Below are 17250 nucleotides of genomic sequence, written 5' to 3'. Positions count from 1 at the left end.
ACTCAATAGAAGAAAAAAACCAAAAGGGATTTACTGACCTGTGGACTTGTCTCAACAGAGGAGTCGAAAATACATTTAACCCATTGGGAAGTGGTAGACTACATGTGTGCATGTTCAATTTGCAACGCTTCTATCACCAACACTACAAATACAGGGAGGAAACCCTTCTTAGACCCCTCTCTGCCTCTAGACCCAGATAAGTGTGCTCACACCCATACATGCATGCTGGCTGGTCTTGCATCAGGGACACAGATAATTTGTCCAGAGAATACTGGACACGTTGTACAATGCACCCAGCACCAGGCAGAGAGTTACTGTGGTATCATCCTGAAGGTGATGCTTTACAGTGCCTCTGCTGGCTTCTATTTCCTGTTGTACCTAATGACTCCTGCTAGTAGCAACAAATAACTCCCCTTCACACTTCCTAGGATGGCAGCCTCATTGCCTCCAATCTGTTCCAGAAGGAATGGTACATCCACTTAGATTCCCATTAGGCCATCCCTGAGGAGCCCACTCTCGTAACGAGGCTTAAGTGCTTGGGATGCAGCTGCAAAACCACCCACAATTTATGGAAGCAGTGCCAACATCTGCAGAATGTGCACGTGCACAGAGGAAAGCACAGCTCCTGGCTGCCTCTACCTGTCTCCCAGGGTCTCATGGACAGCCTGCTTGCAGCTTTTCATAAAAACTCAATAAATCTGGGTTCCTTGCCTGCACAGAAATGGCTCTTACTGTTGCAGATATGCTGTAACTACTCTTAACTCCCCAAAGCAACAAGAGCACTCCAGTTCACCAACACTGTAAAAAGAACTAATTCTCACACCCTTGTCATGAAGTTGAATATGTCTGTGTGTAGGTGGGGGAATGTTAAAGAGATAATGGAACAAGCTTAATGTAAAAATCAATCACTACAGCACAGCAAAAGGGAAATTCAGAGGCTTTTTTCACTTTCATTCTCTTTGCTCCATCAGGTAATTATTTTCTATAGCTGAATTTGTTAGGCAAGCTGCCCTAACAGCCAGGAATAGAATTGCTTGCCCACACACAGCCCAGTGTAATGCAGGTCCCTGCTGCCTTCTGAAGGGCTCACCACTGGGCTCACTGTGGGATTCACAAGCTCAGCTCACAGAATCAGGCCAAAAAACCCATATGCAACCAACACTGAGCCTTCTGTCAACCTGCAACCAACACTGAGCCTTCTGTCAGGTTCCAGTTTAGTTGCTCTACTTCTGAGTAGACATAGGAAAACAAGCTCATAAATACCTGAAACCCTTACTCCTGTTCAGGTTTTGTCAAGCTATCATACATCTTCTTGTCCACATCTGTACCCATTATTTCACATAAAACCCTGAAAATCATTGAAAAGCCAATACTCAACTGTTTTCCAGACCAGAACTTTCACCTGCATCCACAAAACCCTGGAAACAGTCACCAGGTACAGAAAGCATTTGATTTCAGAGACCTGCCTCACGGAAGGAAAGAGGGAACCTGTGAAAACCAAGGTCCAAATTCTCTATGAAGTTTGGTAGACTCTTCATGGGAAGGTCTGTGAGCAAAGGAATACATATTACTTTGGACCCCTTTTACATGGAAATCATATGGGGGCTTTGCAGTATTCTTGAATGCCTCTGAAAAATTCTAGGCATGCAAGATGAAATCCTGGCTCTCAATGAGGGTTTTGTCTCTGATTTCAGAAGGGTCAGGGTTTCTTTCATTCGTGGACTTGTTTTGATTCTTTCATAGCAAAGACAGTGCTTTATTGAGACAAGACCAAATTCAATGGAGAGTCCAAATTAGATTAAATGAAGTCTAAGCTGATGTATATTACACACTCTTCCAGCTTTTTCAACATATACGTTACATCAACAAACTCTCACTCTAAGGCGTCTTTAGCCCCTTTCACTCCTCCAATTTCTTTACTTTTGGCTGTGTTTCTGAGGTTTAATCAGTACGCTTCTTTAAGCCTTATGTTGTATGAAAACACACCGAAACTGGTCTAAATGTCTTCTTTTCTGGCCTGAGTATACAAAATAACACAGGTGTAATGTGCCATATGACACTTCAGTTATTATTATGCTACTGGGAAATCATACCCCTTTACCAAAGGAGTTTTGACATGATCTGTATTTTCTGACTCCCAAAGGGAAAAACCCCATAAATTGTTGTTTTGTGAAATCTTTCTTACAAACCAACATCAAGGTCACCTTCTTGCTAAAAGTACAAGTGAGAAAGGCTGAGCCAGTAAAAAGATCACATGGTGCCTCTTCTGTCACAGTGCTATGAATTTGAGCTTTCAGCAGCTTGGCTGAGTTATGACACATAAATGCTGTCCAGGCCTTCTGAAAAGTGAGGATTCCTACAACATCCTTCAGGACATACCTGATAAAAACCATCCTCCCCTTCTCTGTCTACAGCACTTGCAATCCCACTTGGCCTTCTCTAACAATAACTGAGAAAGATACCTGAACTACATACCAAGGCGATTCTTTGCAATCTGAAAACAATAAGCATGGATTTCCAATAGTTCTTCTCATTTATCTGTTGAAGAAGCTATTTTCTCAACAGAAAAAGAATGAAAATGCCACCTGAAAGAGTGTGAGCATTTATTTGGATTTACAGCAAAGAAATGTTGAAATTGCAAGGACTATGAATTAACTGCATGCTGAAATGAGCAGTATAGCTATTTTTAAGGGTCCCAATCTTTTTAAGTGAGATTTTTTTAGAAATAGAGACATAGTAGAAAAGTGGACAGTGCAGATTATCAAAAATAATCTTAAAAAAGGCAAGAGTAAAATTAGTGGTGGTTATCTGAATGCTTAAAGAGCTGTGATGCTGAGATCTATTAATATTTCTTGAAACTTCATGGCAACAACTTTCTTGCAACTGCTTTTGATTATCTCCAGTTTATGAATATCTATAATAATTATTGGTGCCAGATTGGAATCTATGTTCAATTTACTCAGCTTTGTCTTTCTGAGCTCTTGTAGGTGATTTAAGCTATGACCTTCTCCCCCAAAACAGAAGAGATGGCCCAGCCAAGTACTCCAATAAAACTCAGAGTAAAACCACATTCATAAAAAGCAAGAAACAAAATTAAAAGATTACTGAGCTAAATGAGTCCCTTGAAGGGACACAGTGAAAGAAGAATCCTCCTCCAAATCAAACCATGGAAAGTAAAAGATTGAAAAAAAGACCAGATCCTCAAATAATGTAAATCCTTGCAGTGCTACTGCCTTCAGCAGAGCCTGCTGATTTGCCTTAGTTGAGGAGAGGCCTAGAGATTTTAATTTTATTTTGTTGGGCCCTAATAATTGCCAAGGTGAATAACAAAGATTAAGTTCCTTTTTGCCATTGATCCTTATATAATCTTTTTCTCCCTTCTTCATAGTTTTGATCACGTTGCCCTCATTCAGGCATTGCTGTAATCAAATTTTCACTGCATGTTTTAAGAATGGGGCGGTAATAATTCAATTTGATAAACAAACTAACCAAATTCACTGCATGTTTTAAAAATGGGGCGGTAATAATTAAATTTGATAAACTAACTAACCAAATTTTCACTGCACGTTTTAAGAATGGGGCGGTAATAATTAAATTTGATAAACTAACCAAATTTTCACTGCACGCTTTAAGAATGGGGTAGTAATAATTAAATCTAATAAACTAACTAATCAAATTTTCACTGCACGTTTTAAGAATGGGGTAGTAATAATTAAATTTGATAAACTACCTGCTGAAGGGATTGTTGTGGACTGCTTTAGAAAGAAGCTAAATTCGGTACATACAGGTTCTGAGCAATAAATGACAATGCTTCTCTGTGTATTTCTACCAGGTAAAAGCTTGGTGACTCTTCAACTAGGGCCCTTAGAAATGACATATTTCCTCCAGAAAAAGGACATTATGTCTATTCTAAACGTAGTTCTGAGTGCAGCAGCACATTTTGAGGCATGCTCAGCTACACAGCCATCGGCGACCTCCCAGAGCCACGCCTTCACAGCTCTGCCAGAGCGCCAACAGGTCTCCAGGTGGAGGGTACTCCCTGGAGAGAGGCCTGGCTCCTTACCTTTGGCATGGGGGATGAAGTGGTGTCGGAATGGGGAGTTGGGGCGGGAGTCATGGAGCGCGGGGCCGCTGGAGCGCGGGGGTGCCACGCGCCGCGCGCCCAGAGCCAGCAGCTCTGCGGCCACGGGCAGGCAGGGGCAGGACAGAACGGAGACAAAGAAAAGCAATAAGAGACAGGCAGGGAAGGAGGCTTCGAAGGAAGCAGGAGGAAAAAAAAGGCATTGAACAATTAGGATTCTGGAAAGAAGGAAGGAGAAAAGAAAACAACAGAACGGTTAAAGACGCACCAAAGGGCCCGTAAATGTTACGACAAAATTACAGGAAGTGTTAGAAGAGAGGCTTAGGCTTGAACTGCATGGCTAATTTAGCATAACATCATTGGCTTAATGAGCTTCTGAGCAATGCCTTGTTACCAGAAAGTAGCCTGCTACCAGCATGCAAACATCACAAACGTTGACGCTCAATTAGTTAAGAAAGCAGCTGGTTTGAAAAGTGCCTGACCAAAAAATGTCAGTCAAGAGGCATGCAAGCTGTTTTCTATTGTTTTAAGACATTCCAAAAATGCTGCCAACATCAGCTAAGGCACCAGGGGAGGAAAAGGCTGCAAACTTTTTCAGAATTTGTAGCACTTGATTTTTGAAGAACCTTATCCTGACAACGTCAGTACAGCAGTTCACTTCTCTCTCAAGGGCTAGCTGGGAGCAAAAGAGAAGTGATCTGGGGCCACTGGGTGTATTCAGAGAGAAATTATTCTTGCAAAATAATATGGTGAAAAGAATTGCTATTAGGAGGAAAAAATATATATGTTTGTGCTATTATTCAATAAATAATTACTGTAGGAAAATTATTAAAGTAGCTTCAACAATTACCCCAAAACAGGGTAGGAAACATCAAATGACAAAATATACAGAATTACTTCTGTGTCATATGAGGATCAGTAACAGGTGAGCCCAAGATGAGATCATCTGAACATAGATTAGTTTGAACAAATATCTCTCCAGAAAACCCTTCAGGCTGTGGACTTTGGAAGATTTTACATTGGCTCACAAGTCTGGCTTGAGCTCATCTGCCCATCACAAGAGTTACATAAACAGAGATTGCTTCTGGGGAAGGCCTTTGACTGAACACAGACAGTAAAACTCAATCACAGTCAAGTCTGGAATTGGGCCTGGATTTGTTCATATCCCTGAGACAACAGATACAAAGGGAAAAATCCCCTCAGACATGGAGAACCAAGAAGTTTGCAGCTTTTTCATGTTTTCAAGTCTCTTTCAGTTTCAGTTGTAACGTCATCTTAAAACACAGTCATGTTGTCAGCACCAAGTATCAGACACAATTTGCTTCTGTCCCACCTCCCTTGGGTCCCTTAAATAAGGCATTCACTGACAGACACAATTGGCTGCTTTCAGCCCACCCCCTCTAGGAAATGGCTACAGCATTCAAGTTCCACAGTGGTGGCTCTATTATAAATCTTTAATTTTAAAAATGCAGCTCCTATTGCATATGGGCTTTTGGCATCCCAACTGTTCAGCTGTAATCACCAACGAAGATGAAACCATGCAATTGTATCAATTAATTTAAAAACAGATCACAAAGATTTAATTCATTACCATACACAATAAAATCAGTCTTGAAAAGTCTTCAATGAGTAGCATTTAGCCATATACATTTTTATGCATTTTGGGTGTGGATGAATAGTTCATTTTCATATCTTGCTTTTAGATACACAACCAGTAATTTTGAAGGCACTGGGAACCTGAATGACCTGTACATTTTCTTTACTGTACTGCTAAACCAGAAAATAAAGTATGTTTTCAAGTGTTCCCAGGCAATTGCCTACAGCTTTAATTAAAAAGATACCTTCTGAGTCCACGTCTTAAAAAATTACAAGCAATTTGGAACATATGGGTGTTTTGCTTCTGAATATGAGATTCTATGGCTGCACCAAGCTTTGAAGAAATTTTTTACAAGAGAATAAACCTAAATTACTAACTTCTGTACAGTCAAGCCATAATTTTTGTTTCCAATGTGCGATACTTTTCCCAAATTCCAGAATGAACTTTGTGATTCACTGCTGCAAATTTTTGCTTGCTTACAGAAGCATACAAATATTTAAAAGATTTGATTTGAAACAAAACCAGAAGATGAATATTTATGATGCAAGAAACAGCCTAGTGCAAAAGACTATGTCAATCCAGAACAAAAAACCAGGTAGAAAACGAGACATTAAAATACACAACAATTTTTCAACCCGAAACTTCCACTTCTAAGAGAAAGAAGTGCTTCACTGCACCCCTGAGCAGCATAACAAAGAAACAATATTTTTGCATGGATCTGCAATGCAGTTGGCCTTACCAGGTCTGTGGAAGTGCTGGGGGGAGCGTGACATGGTGGGGGTGTAGCTGTGGCGGCTGTACACGGGAGAGTTGATGGAGCCCTGGCTGGTGGACCTGTGAATCATGCGGTCCCGAACGTCCTGGTAGCCCTGCAGGACAGAGGCAGCCACTGGTAAATGGAAATGCACAGAACACATTTTTGGCAGCACTTAAGTTCTGTGGATCTGAAGGCATCAGCAGAAGCGACTGAAATAGCAACATCCCTTAAGCTTTCAACCTACTTCATTACCAAGGATCTGCTCCAACCCATTTTTACAGTCAGAATTCAGTCGTGCAAGAGTCGGAACCTGTAATTTCTATTAAGCTCTGTAACAATCCTAGATTTGCCCATGTTCCCTGACTCCATAAGGGAAGCTGCATCCAGAGCATGTGTGTCCTGCAGTGTCCTGCACAAGACACATCAACTGGCCATCAGCAAGCTAATGGAGCTTGGAGAGCAGCAAGAATTCAAGAGCTGCAGCACAGAGCTCTCTGTGGCTAAACTGACCATGTGTCACCAGCTGTATCAGCAGGTATTTATATCCAAATCAGATTCCCCCATGCATCTGAAAACATGACACCTTGTACAGCAAAATTCAGTTTACCTGGTTTCCTGGGGGTACAAAAGCCAATAAAAGAAACAAACACAAAAACCAAAAAACAAACTACATCCTCACCCCCACCACTCCATGAAGCAAACTAAACCAGGACAAAAGGGAAAGGACTGATGAATGCATGAAGATTTACAAGAAATTTACAGTCCCTTTATTTTTAACTAGTAGCGATAAGTACAGCTTTTATGTTGCAAATAAGCAATAGGATAATGCAATGATGATGATTCCGCAAGGGCATCGATTGTATCCTGACAAATGACTTCCCAACTCTTCCATATAATTAAGATGTTCAAACTCACTCCTCTGGCAAAGCAAAACCAAACCAGACCATAGTTATGTTTTCTTCAAGAGAAAACTGCAAATGTTTCAGCAGCAAACACGGGTTGTTATTTGGATGCTTAGAGCAGTATTTTATCTGCTGTAAATCCTGCAGCTCCCGAGACCTGAATCTGCCTGTGCCACGAGGAGCAGGAATGCACCACAAGTGACACCTGCTGGACAAAGGGCTCTGCTTTAGTGGGAGGAGCGGCAGCTTCACTTCTTGTACAATACGAGCTTCATGTTTCCTTCTTAGAAATAATATTTGTTAAGTTTCTACATTGAGAAAACATGCCTGTGTGGCAAACACAGATGGATCTGACTGACAAGAAACCCAATGCCTGCACTGGCTCGAGGGTATGATTCTAATCACAGAAGGACACTGCCCCCAAAGGTTCCACCAAACTTACTTCTGCAGAAGGGGTGGGTGATAAAGTCCTTGGAGACTGCAAAGACAAAAAATAAGGTTATGAAATATCATTGCATATGCTGGGCCAGAAAATGGTAATCTAAACATTGCTGCAGGTACTCTGACATATGACAGTGTAAAGTGGCAATGCAGAAATTATTGAGACCATTCCAGCACTGGAACCTGCTTTTTCCACATGGCTCAGGGACTGGTCCATAAATCACTGACGTTTAAAGTTTCTGGGAGAATCTTTTAAAGTGTGATTAATTCAGTCAAGTACCATGCAAGATCATCTTAGCCATCTAATCACTGTGGTAATTAAAACATAGCTGTAAAGATCAAAATCAGAAAGAGTTATTAATTTAACAACCATGCCTGTTATGAAGAAATCTTTAAAATGGAAATCAAAAGTAAATAAACTTAACTCAGAGCTTTTGCATGGAAAATCAGAGTATCTTTCAGGATGAAGCATGTTTTCCCTCCAACACATACACTCTGGCAAAAATGTGCTTTCCCCCAAGGCCTTACATTTCATACCCATGCAAAGGAGCACGTAGTTGTCATCAACATTTCTTTGATGTGACCTCCTTTAAATCTCTGTGTTGCTCCATGGTTGCATAAGGAGAACAGACAGGAATTACAAGCATGTGTATTGAAAGAACTGCACAAAGGCCAGTGGGCAGAAATATGCACAATATTATGAAAAGTTTCTGTAACACATAAGGAAACTGAGGCAAGAAATGCCTTTAGAAGAAACATATGATTATGCATATGCTGATGGTACAAACAAGAATAAAAGCTATGTGTAATTACCAGTTATGTGCTCTTCAACCACCAGGAAATTTGAAGCTGGGAGATCAAGATTTAATTATTTCCTTTGTGCACAAAACTTCAATATTATTTGTCATAGTAAACTGGGCAAGAAATTATGCTTTTAAATAAGATCACAATTATAGAATGTTATAGCTATTAAGATAATATCTCAGAAGCAAAACTGCTGATTCTGGTCCAACTACTACACTAATGTACAACAGCAGTAGTGTAAAATGTATGCAGCTTCTGGTAATAAATATCCAGCTGGTAAATATCCATAAATTTTGGACTGAGAGACCATTCACTCTCATGGAGCTGGTGACACTGGGAATGCTGAGTATCCAAACAAAGGAACAACATTTTTTACTGGATAGAGAACAACTCCTTTTCAGCAAATTTCCATAAAGCTGTTTAAAACTGCTTTTGCTACTATCCATCAAAGTCTTGAAAATATTTTATATTCCTATTTTCCTAATTCCTATCATCTAACACCAGCAGCTGTAAAAACTTTGCTCCACCTTCCTCCTTGCTTAGGAACAACATTCTCTACAAAAACTGAGAGCTAACCTAAAACTTTCAATATGAATGAAAAAAGCACAACTTGTGAGGTGCATTCTCACATTTTTCTCTTAGCAATTAATGTGTTACTCCAAATGAATGAATTTCTATCATCTGCTGGGGTTACCTGGATTCTGAGGTAATGGCTACAGTAAAAGGTCCTGTTCTTCAGATCCTGAAGAACCTGAATACCTGGCAGTTTCTGGTAACTTTAACGAATTAATTTAATTAAACAATTAATTTCCGATCTGGTTTGTGTTTCCGAGGGCGATGACAGGCGGAGCAAGCCCGCACTCTCCACCAGAGGGCGCCGGGACAGCGCGGGATGAGGGAGTGAGGGAGGCCTGGAGGCTGGGAACCGGCCTGCCCTGCCCGGCCCTGCCCTACCCAGCCCTGCCCTGCTCTACCCTGCCCTACCCGGCCATGCCTGCCCCTGCCCTACCCGGCCCTGCCTGCCCCTGCCCGGCCCTGCCCTACCCAGCCCTGCCCTGCTCTACCCTGCCCTACCCGGCCATGCCTGCCCCTGCCCTGCCCGGCCCTGCCCTACCCAGCCCTGCCCTGCTCTACCCTGCCCTACCCGGCCATGCCTGCCCCTGCCCTGCCCTACCCTGCCCTACCCAGCCCTGCCCTGCTACCCTGCCCTGCCCGGCCCTGCCCTGCTCTACCCTGCTCGGCCCGGCCCTGAGTGCAACCCCAGCCGGCTCTGCTCACTGCCACACTGTTTTCTCGCTTTCTGTGCCCAAAAATCTATCGTTTTCTGACAGCCTATTCCCTAGAATTACAGTTTGTGTCCATGTCTGTGCATCTTCCTTTGTACACCCAAAAATCCTTCTTTGCTGAGACTGGTTTTTTTTTTTTAAATCATGGTGAGGTGTCACAGACATATTTTCTGAAAAATCCTTTGCTAGGATTTTTCTCCTGAGAAGCTGAGAGGCCTCAGAAATGAAATGTAAATAATTATCTGCTGCTGTGGAACATGGCAGGTGCATCTTTGATTGGTCTCATGTGGATTGTTTTTAATTAATGGCCAAGCACAGGTCCAGCTGTGGCGGGACTCTGGTCAGTCACAAGATTTTATTATCATTCCTTTCTAGCTTTCTGATGTCTCCTTTCTCTTTCTTTAGTATAGTTCTAATATATCATAAAATAATAAATCAGCCTCCTGACACATAGAGTCAAGATTCTCATCTCTTCTCTCATCCTGGGGACCCTCAAACACCACAACAGTGAGGGGCATTTCTCGTTCTTCATGCATAAACTGAGGATCCCCTTTTATTTAACACCACCACATACACACCCTTTGCAAAGAGAATGCAGGATAAATCACTGCACAACTGAACATGTCACCTTCTTTGCTTTTTAAAGATGATGGTGACTGATGTATGTTGTACCAAGACTGCTGTCACTCCATTACCACAACACAAACACAGGGTAAGGGATCACTCCACGCCAATGGGCTTGTGTTCTCATTAGGGCAAGGGAAGGGATGAGAAACAGATACAAAGAGGTGAGGTAACTTGCCCAAGGTGACAGAAGTCAGCAGCAGCATTGGGTGAAAACCCAAGATCTTCTGAAAGGAAGGTGAGAGCCCCTTCTGTTTCCAGAACAAATTTCTGTACTCACTAGAAATTCACTGAATTTAATGCTGGTGAAAATATGGTGTAAGAAAACCCCAAAGACTTCTGTTTATTCCCAGAACAAGCATAAAAGCAGACAACTTACACCATACTGCTTTATCAGCTTCCAACATACTGCTTTGTCAGTAAGACGCTCCCCTTTAAGGATTAACATGTAGTTCACCTTCTCTGTGAGATTAGTTCCCCCCGTGTGACTAACAAGAGACATGTGTTTGTAGCAGGTTTTGTGGAATGGGTCAGACCTGTTGGAACTGGTCAGAGGTCACCAATGCTTCTCATCGTGGTTTTGAACCAGATGCCAGCTGGATTCACTACCAATATAAATTGGAGGGGAGAAATTCTGTAATGTTCTGACCTGTTAATCTCTTATTTTATTCCTGAGCTGAATTTCCAATTCATGATTTAAAAAACTATCTCTATAAAACATTTAATAACAAAGGAGAAAAACTGATGTAGTTCTGACCTGCTGGTGGGCAGAACACTGATAAGGAAACAGATTATTAGTCACACTGAGCTGGCGATCTACAGACCACTGGTGCCTGAATGATTTACTGTAATTCTTTCTTCAACTTATCTTCATACTCAATTGAGTTACAGTCAGGTCACTGAGATTGCAGCAGTAAATCCCTTTTCACGTCCATTTAGATTTGCATTCAGGAAGTCTGATTCACAGACAGATGGTATTACACAACAAAGCCTGCTCCACAGACTGCACTGGAATCATGTAAATAGTAATTGCAGCCATGAAAATTCACCTGAGAAAACTGGGGACCACCAATCTGAAAGACACCTTCACATACAAGTTTAGAAGAATAAATGACAGCGTTTTCTTATTGCTGCATGATAGAAGAACCCTTGACAGAAGAACTAAATGACAGCAGGTTAAAATGTGAGGCAGGTATTTGTGTAACACAACCTGCTTTCCCAGGTGGAAGAGAACTTCATACTGACACAATTTTATCCAGTATGTCTGGCAAAGTGCTCTGGTGATTTATATTTCTGTGAGATAAGTATCCTGCTGCTCCTAGTCCGTGGAATATCACGGTATTCCTCCTATCCTCCTGTGAATATTGGTGTTCCACAGAACAACAGCACATTGGCTTCTGCCCCACGTGCCTTGCCATTCCCAAAGATTAGATATCCATGGGAGCTATGAGGAGGCAGAACAGCACACTGGTTTTTGCACCACGTGCCCTGCCATTCCCAAAGATTCGTTATCCATGGGAGTCATGAGGAGGCACACAGGGACAGCCTGCAGAGCTGCCCCCTGTGCTGATGTAGGTGTCTGACCCTGCAGCCCCACACATGAGGCAGCACCCCATACCCCACATGAGACAGACACAAAGCAGTGTGAGCAGCAGCAGCAGCCACCTCCAGCAGTGCCCATGGGAAGCAAAGCAGGCTCTGGATGCAGTGCACAGCAGAATGAGGTGCTGGTAATGGGTCATTACCTCTCCAAGACTCTGTCTCTCCTGTCTGTCCTCGTAGGCGGAGGTGTAGAATGGCTCATAAGTAATTAGGTCTGGACGTTCAATGTCATAAATGGCCTTGACTTTGGGAATGGCTGCTAAATCCTTGTAATCAAGGATTTCATTGTCTACTTTTGCCTAAAGGTCAAAGACAGAAGATAAATTAACTTACACAAATGCACTGGCAATTTCTGTTTTACACAATTCATGATTTTGTGTATTTGTTGTCCCACTGTTGCTATGGAAACCCCTTTTTGGCACCCTACATCTGGAGTGAATGCTTCTTGTTCTTCTCCAGCGGGCCTCCTCTGCAGCAGCTCACAGTGTTTTCTCTCCTCTTAGGGAAGAAAGAACATGGCATATATAGATCTAGTTACAAAAGTTTTTTATCCCCAGTAGTGAGCTGGAAACTTCAGCTCTGCCAATGACTCATTTTGTGGCCTCAGGCAAGTATTTTCACCTTTCTGCTCTTGTTTTCCCATATGCAAAATGGGTGATAACATCAATTTAGTTTGCAGATTACAGAGATTACAAAAGGATTTCATGCTGAAGACCACAGACAGATACTCAATTTATAACTGTGCACACAAGAGGAAACAGAACTTATTGGAAGGAAATAAAAAGACAAGGAGGACTGTCAGGACTGGGTATCCAAACCACCAGATAAAATAATTACATAGCATTCATCACTCATCCTATGCCCAAGCTTCTGACTAAACCAACTACCAACTACATAGTGCAAGCATGGACTATTTTTTTTTCCACTAAGACTGCAAGGAGATCTTGACTAGTTAAAAAAGTAGAAGTAGGAAATAAATTCCCAAGTCAGCTGCACCCATTGGAGGGAGACAGAAAGAGGCCTTACATTTCGTTTAGATAACTAATATTTTTCTTTACTTACAGAAAGACTTTAAATAAATCCTCATATATGTTTATTTACCTTACAGAAATACATTTATGACTAAAACTGAAAGAGGATATTCAAATTGTTTTTCAACACTTCTAAAAGATACTTTATTCACAGCAGACTGCATAAGGAAACTCACATTGACTTCTGCTCTTTCTCAGTCCTAGCACCTAGTAATTTCAGATTAATATGCATTTCACAAGCTCTTTAACAACCACTGGTCTTGGCAGTTCTTAAGAAATGCCTTAAACTAGAAACAAAACCTTTCTTGCTAGAGAAGCAAGGTTTGAAATATTTGGGACATTCACTCTCTACAAACAGACTCAAACCTGTTTAGCTTTTAATTACCAGATATTAAAAAATACCTTAAACCATTTTAATCCTTAAAATATTTAGGTATATCAATATATGTTATTTCTGTAATACTTTTACCAGTTTGTTAATGAGGTGCAAATATGTCTGGATACTCTTAATCCAATATAAATTATTACAGATATTTTTGTAGACCTTGATCTAGGCTGCCAGGTTGCTCCACAGACAGTGATTTTGAGCAACAATTTATTTTCATAAGCAACAGATTATGAAGTTGATATTACCCACATAATGGCAGTTCTCCAGGACATGCTTTGTCTTTTGATATATGCAGTGTAAACACTTTTCATATATCAGCTTATTTTTGTGGTTGTTGAAATGCATAGAACTAGAGTTTAACTCAGGACGTGAGATTTTTAATTTTGGACCTTTTTTTCTGCATTATTATAAATGTTTCTGCCTAATTTCTGGGTTTTACCATACGTTTTCATCTTTATAATCTCAAGGTAATTGATAAAACAGTGATTTAGCATTATGCTTAATAACATTTTTTTTTTCCTAAATTAAAACCACCTTTCCTTTCACAACTGAAAAATCTGATTTCTGACCTGGAAGGTGTTGGATCAGATTGGTTTCTTTCAGTGTAGCTGACCCTGCTCCCCACATTTCCCGAGTGCAAGAGCAGACCTCTCAAAAATTGTGCATCAAAGTGCACAGATCTCCTCACAAAATCCTTACAAAGCCAAATGATCCCTCTGCCCTCTATCCCTCTTCACAACACGAAGTGACATCCAAAGATTTACTGTACATTTCCAAGAGAAATGTGACCTGGAAAAGGCCTACCCTGCTCTTGAAACCCTGCAGCTATAAAGGCTACATGGTGAAGGTTTTTAACAATTTAAGCACTAAAATAAAGCATCAATATAAAAGTGATTTATTTCAGCATGAGTAGCTCATGTGCAAGCAAAGGCTCAGCAGCTTATTCATCAGCAGGAATACTTACATAGATAGTGTGGCCTGGAGAGCCAGGTATACTGGAACCTGGTCTGGAATAAATGCTTTCTGATGATGTTCTTGTGGGCTGAAAAACAAAAGGGAACTTTTGAGAGCAATCTGAAGCCAATAATGTTGGCAACTTTAAGTGAAGAAATCTGCATATATCTTGGAAATAACTGAATTTAAGAAAAATGTCAACACAAATGCAAGCATTCTGGCAAATTCCACAATCTTGTGAGGCAAGTGGGGTTTGGTTTTAATTTTTTTGGGTAGGGGAAGGAGTGGTGTGAGAGGGGAAGAGGTTTTCTAAATCATACAGTGTAAAAGACTAGACTGACAACAATAATGAACAAAATCAAAAAACACCTGCAGAGACACTGTAGGAGCCATACAAAAAACCATCCAGGACAGTCCCGCTGGTCATTTTAGCAACAGGTTAGTTCACAAACCACTGTAGGGATCAGCAGTCCAGCAGACAAAACTGTTGTGAGGGGCACAGCACATGTGTAATCTCCTTCCAGCTGTTCAATCCCTGGACTTCCATTAGGAATGACATCAGCAGAACTGAATTCAGCCTTCCTAAGTAAAAGGACCTGAAATCCTTGGCTTGGAGCTGTTCCCTACATCTGCAGCACAACCAAGCTGCAGCAGGGAAGTCAAATGTTGGTTGCAGTGTCATGATTCCCCATACTGCAAAAGTCATGTTTAATGACAATGTCCTGAAAACTGAAACTCATGAGAACACTCTCATCCCTACAGAGCCAGTGCTGCTATATTTAGTAGATTTTCCAACACTTTTTCAGGACTAAACAGACACTGATGCCCTGGGGGAAGTTCTGTGAGAGGAGAGAAAAGAACTGATGACCTGTGGGGATCCTGAAAACCTGATGCATTTGCAAAGTATTCTATTTGATCAAAAGTCTCCCTGGTTACTGTGATGATGACTGCTAAACTTGGCACACAGCACATACACAAAGGTAGTCAAGTCAACAACATCCCAACTGCAACCGAGAAACCATCAACAATTTTTGCTCCCTAACTGACTGCAAAGAACCAAATCCCATTCAAAAACTTTGTGTCAGCACAAGACTCTGATGACACCAGTGCAGTGGGATACCTTAAAGTCACTTTAAATTAAATCCTGGAAAACAGTCCTTATCTCATCAGCTTGTGACATTAGGCCCCCTGGACTAAGGGACCTTCAGGCACAACTGAAGAGAAACAAGGCTTGACAGCCTGGCTCATTGTTTCATAGGAAATACTGGATGAACACAAAAAGGCTACTGGACCTATCTTACTTCTCAGCATACATTTCCTGAAGGAGCCTTCAACTGACCCCAGAGACTTTCTACTTTTAATTTCAAAGCCAGAGAAGCTATTGGAACCATCTGTATATAAAGTGCTGAAGACTGGTCATGGATTATACAGCAGGCTTTCTCTGACTTCACTTCTGAAAATTAAGTCACCACATTCTGGGAGAGTTAGAGAAACAAAAGTCTTTGAATATGTTCCACCAAAAACTGTAAGATTCAGATCAAACAGAGAGCAGATGTAGCTGTGGACTGACAAAGTCCTCTCCAGAGCATGTTTGAGAACACTTTCTCAGCTGGACCTTTACACGTTTCTTTTCTTTTCTCTCTGAGGCTGCAAATTCCTACATCTCAAAAGGGAACTGAATTTTCTCATCTGCCCTTAAGCTCCTCCCAAAGCAATAAACCCAACAACAAGCACTTGTTTCATGGAAATGTTACAAGAATTGAGCTGGAAAATCTGGCTGCTGTTGAGAAACACTTTATTCCCCCTTCCATTCTTCCATTTCACTCTGTTTGAGTGGAACACATGTAACATGTTGAGTTGCTGCAGTTACTATGGAAAACAATTGTTTTCATTACAACATGGGGAACAGTATTAAGTACTTGAGGTACTTTTAGGGGTGTCTGTTACCTTTGGCTTTTGGCAGACATACTTTGAGAGTTTTGTCTGCTCAGTTTTCCCTGTTGGAGGAAAACAAGTGTTAGAGGCAGTTATGGCTTATTCCCATTTGGCAGGCCCTTTGGATCTTTTATAATCGCCTCAAAAACAAGAAATTCTCAGTCCTCACTCCAGCTCTTTAGTTCCATCTCTTAGTATCACTGCTGAAAACCTTTTTGTTTAAGGAAAATTCACTTGCATTTATCACTTCAGTGAATTTACTTAATAAAGTTAGACATCTTAAGTAGATTCAGCTATATCCTGGTAATAATTTCTTAGGTGCTCTTAACCCTGGAGTTAAGAGGAACTGTCAGATGGACTGGCAAGTTGTAGCACCTGTTCTTCATTTCCTCACTGTGTTTCTGTTCCAAGTTCCTCTTCACCATCCCATTAACAAGGCCATGAGCCAGGAATGACACCCTTTAAACCAGTTTTCTATTTTCTGTGATTCTTTCTGTGTACATCAATTTTACCTTCCGCCTACTGCAAAGCTCCCCCCTGCCTGGTCAGGACACCCTGCTGCCAGCCACGGCCTGAGCACACTCTGCTCCTGTCCTGAGGAGCTGAATCCAAGCAGACCTGCAACTCTGAGCTCCTCCAGCAGCTCCCAGTCCTGTTCCTGGCTTATTTCTAAACATACCCTTGAAGACAGTGCATGAAAAAGGACTCGTACATCTACTCTCACCCTTTCTGCCTCACTCTGCCCTATTTCTTATTTTCAGTTACACAGGCTGTTTCCATCACAGATGGCTCTTTCCTACCCTGCTTCTTCCCATATGGTCTGGAATCCTTCACAGCTTTGCACTTTT

The 17250-nt window shown here is 41.4% G+C and overlaps 1 protein-coding gene across 13 annotated transcripts in view; it reads right to left on the bottom strand.

Moving 5' to 3' along the window:
* ABLIM1 (actin binding LIM protein 1) overlaps positions 1-17250 on the bottom strand; it is a 190111-nt gene that overhangs the window by 22851 nt on the left and 150010 nt on the right. For 12 of the 13 annotated variants that reach the window (XM_063163149.1, XM_063163161.1, XM_063163151.1 and 9 more), the window contains 4 exons: positions 14478-14555; positions 12238-12393; positions 7780-7815; positions 6418-6547 (listed from right to left, as the gene is read on the bottom strand). In XM_063163149.1, coding sequence (XP_063019219.1) covers positions 6418-6547; positions 7780-7815; positions 12238-12393; positions 14478-14555 — 400 coding nt within the window. The remainder of the gene's footprint in view (positions 1-6417; positions 6548-7779; positions 7816-12237; positions 12394-14477; positions 14556-17250) is intronic. The other variant, XM_063163150.1, reaches the window with a different exon arrangement.

This window comes from Melospiza melodia, chromosome 9 (genome assembly GCF_035770615.1).
Source record: "Melospiza melodia melodia isolate bMelMel2 chromosome 9, bMelMel2.pri, whole genome shotgun sequence".
Taxonomy (NCBI): Eukaryota; Metazoa; Chordata; class Aves; order Passeriformes; family Passerellidae; genus Melospiza; species Melospiza melodia.
This window is presented reverse-complemented; position numbering and strand designations above follow the sequence as displayed.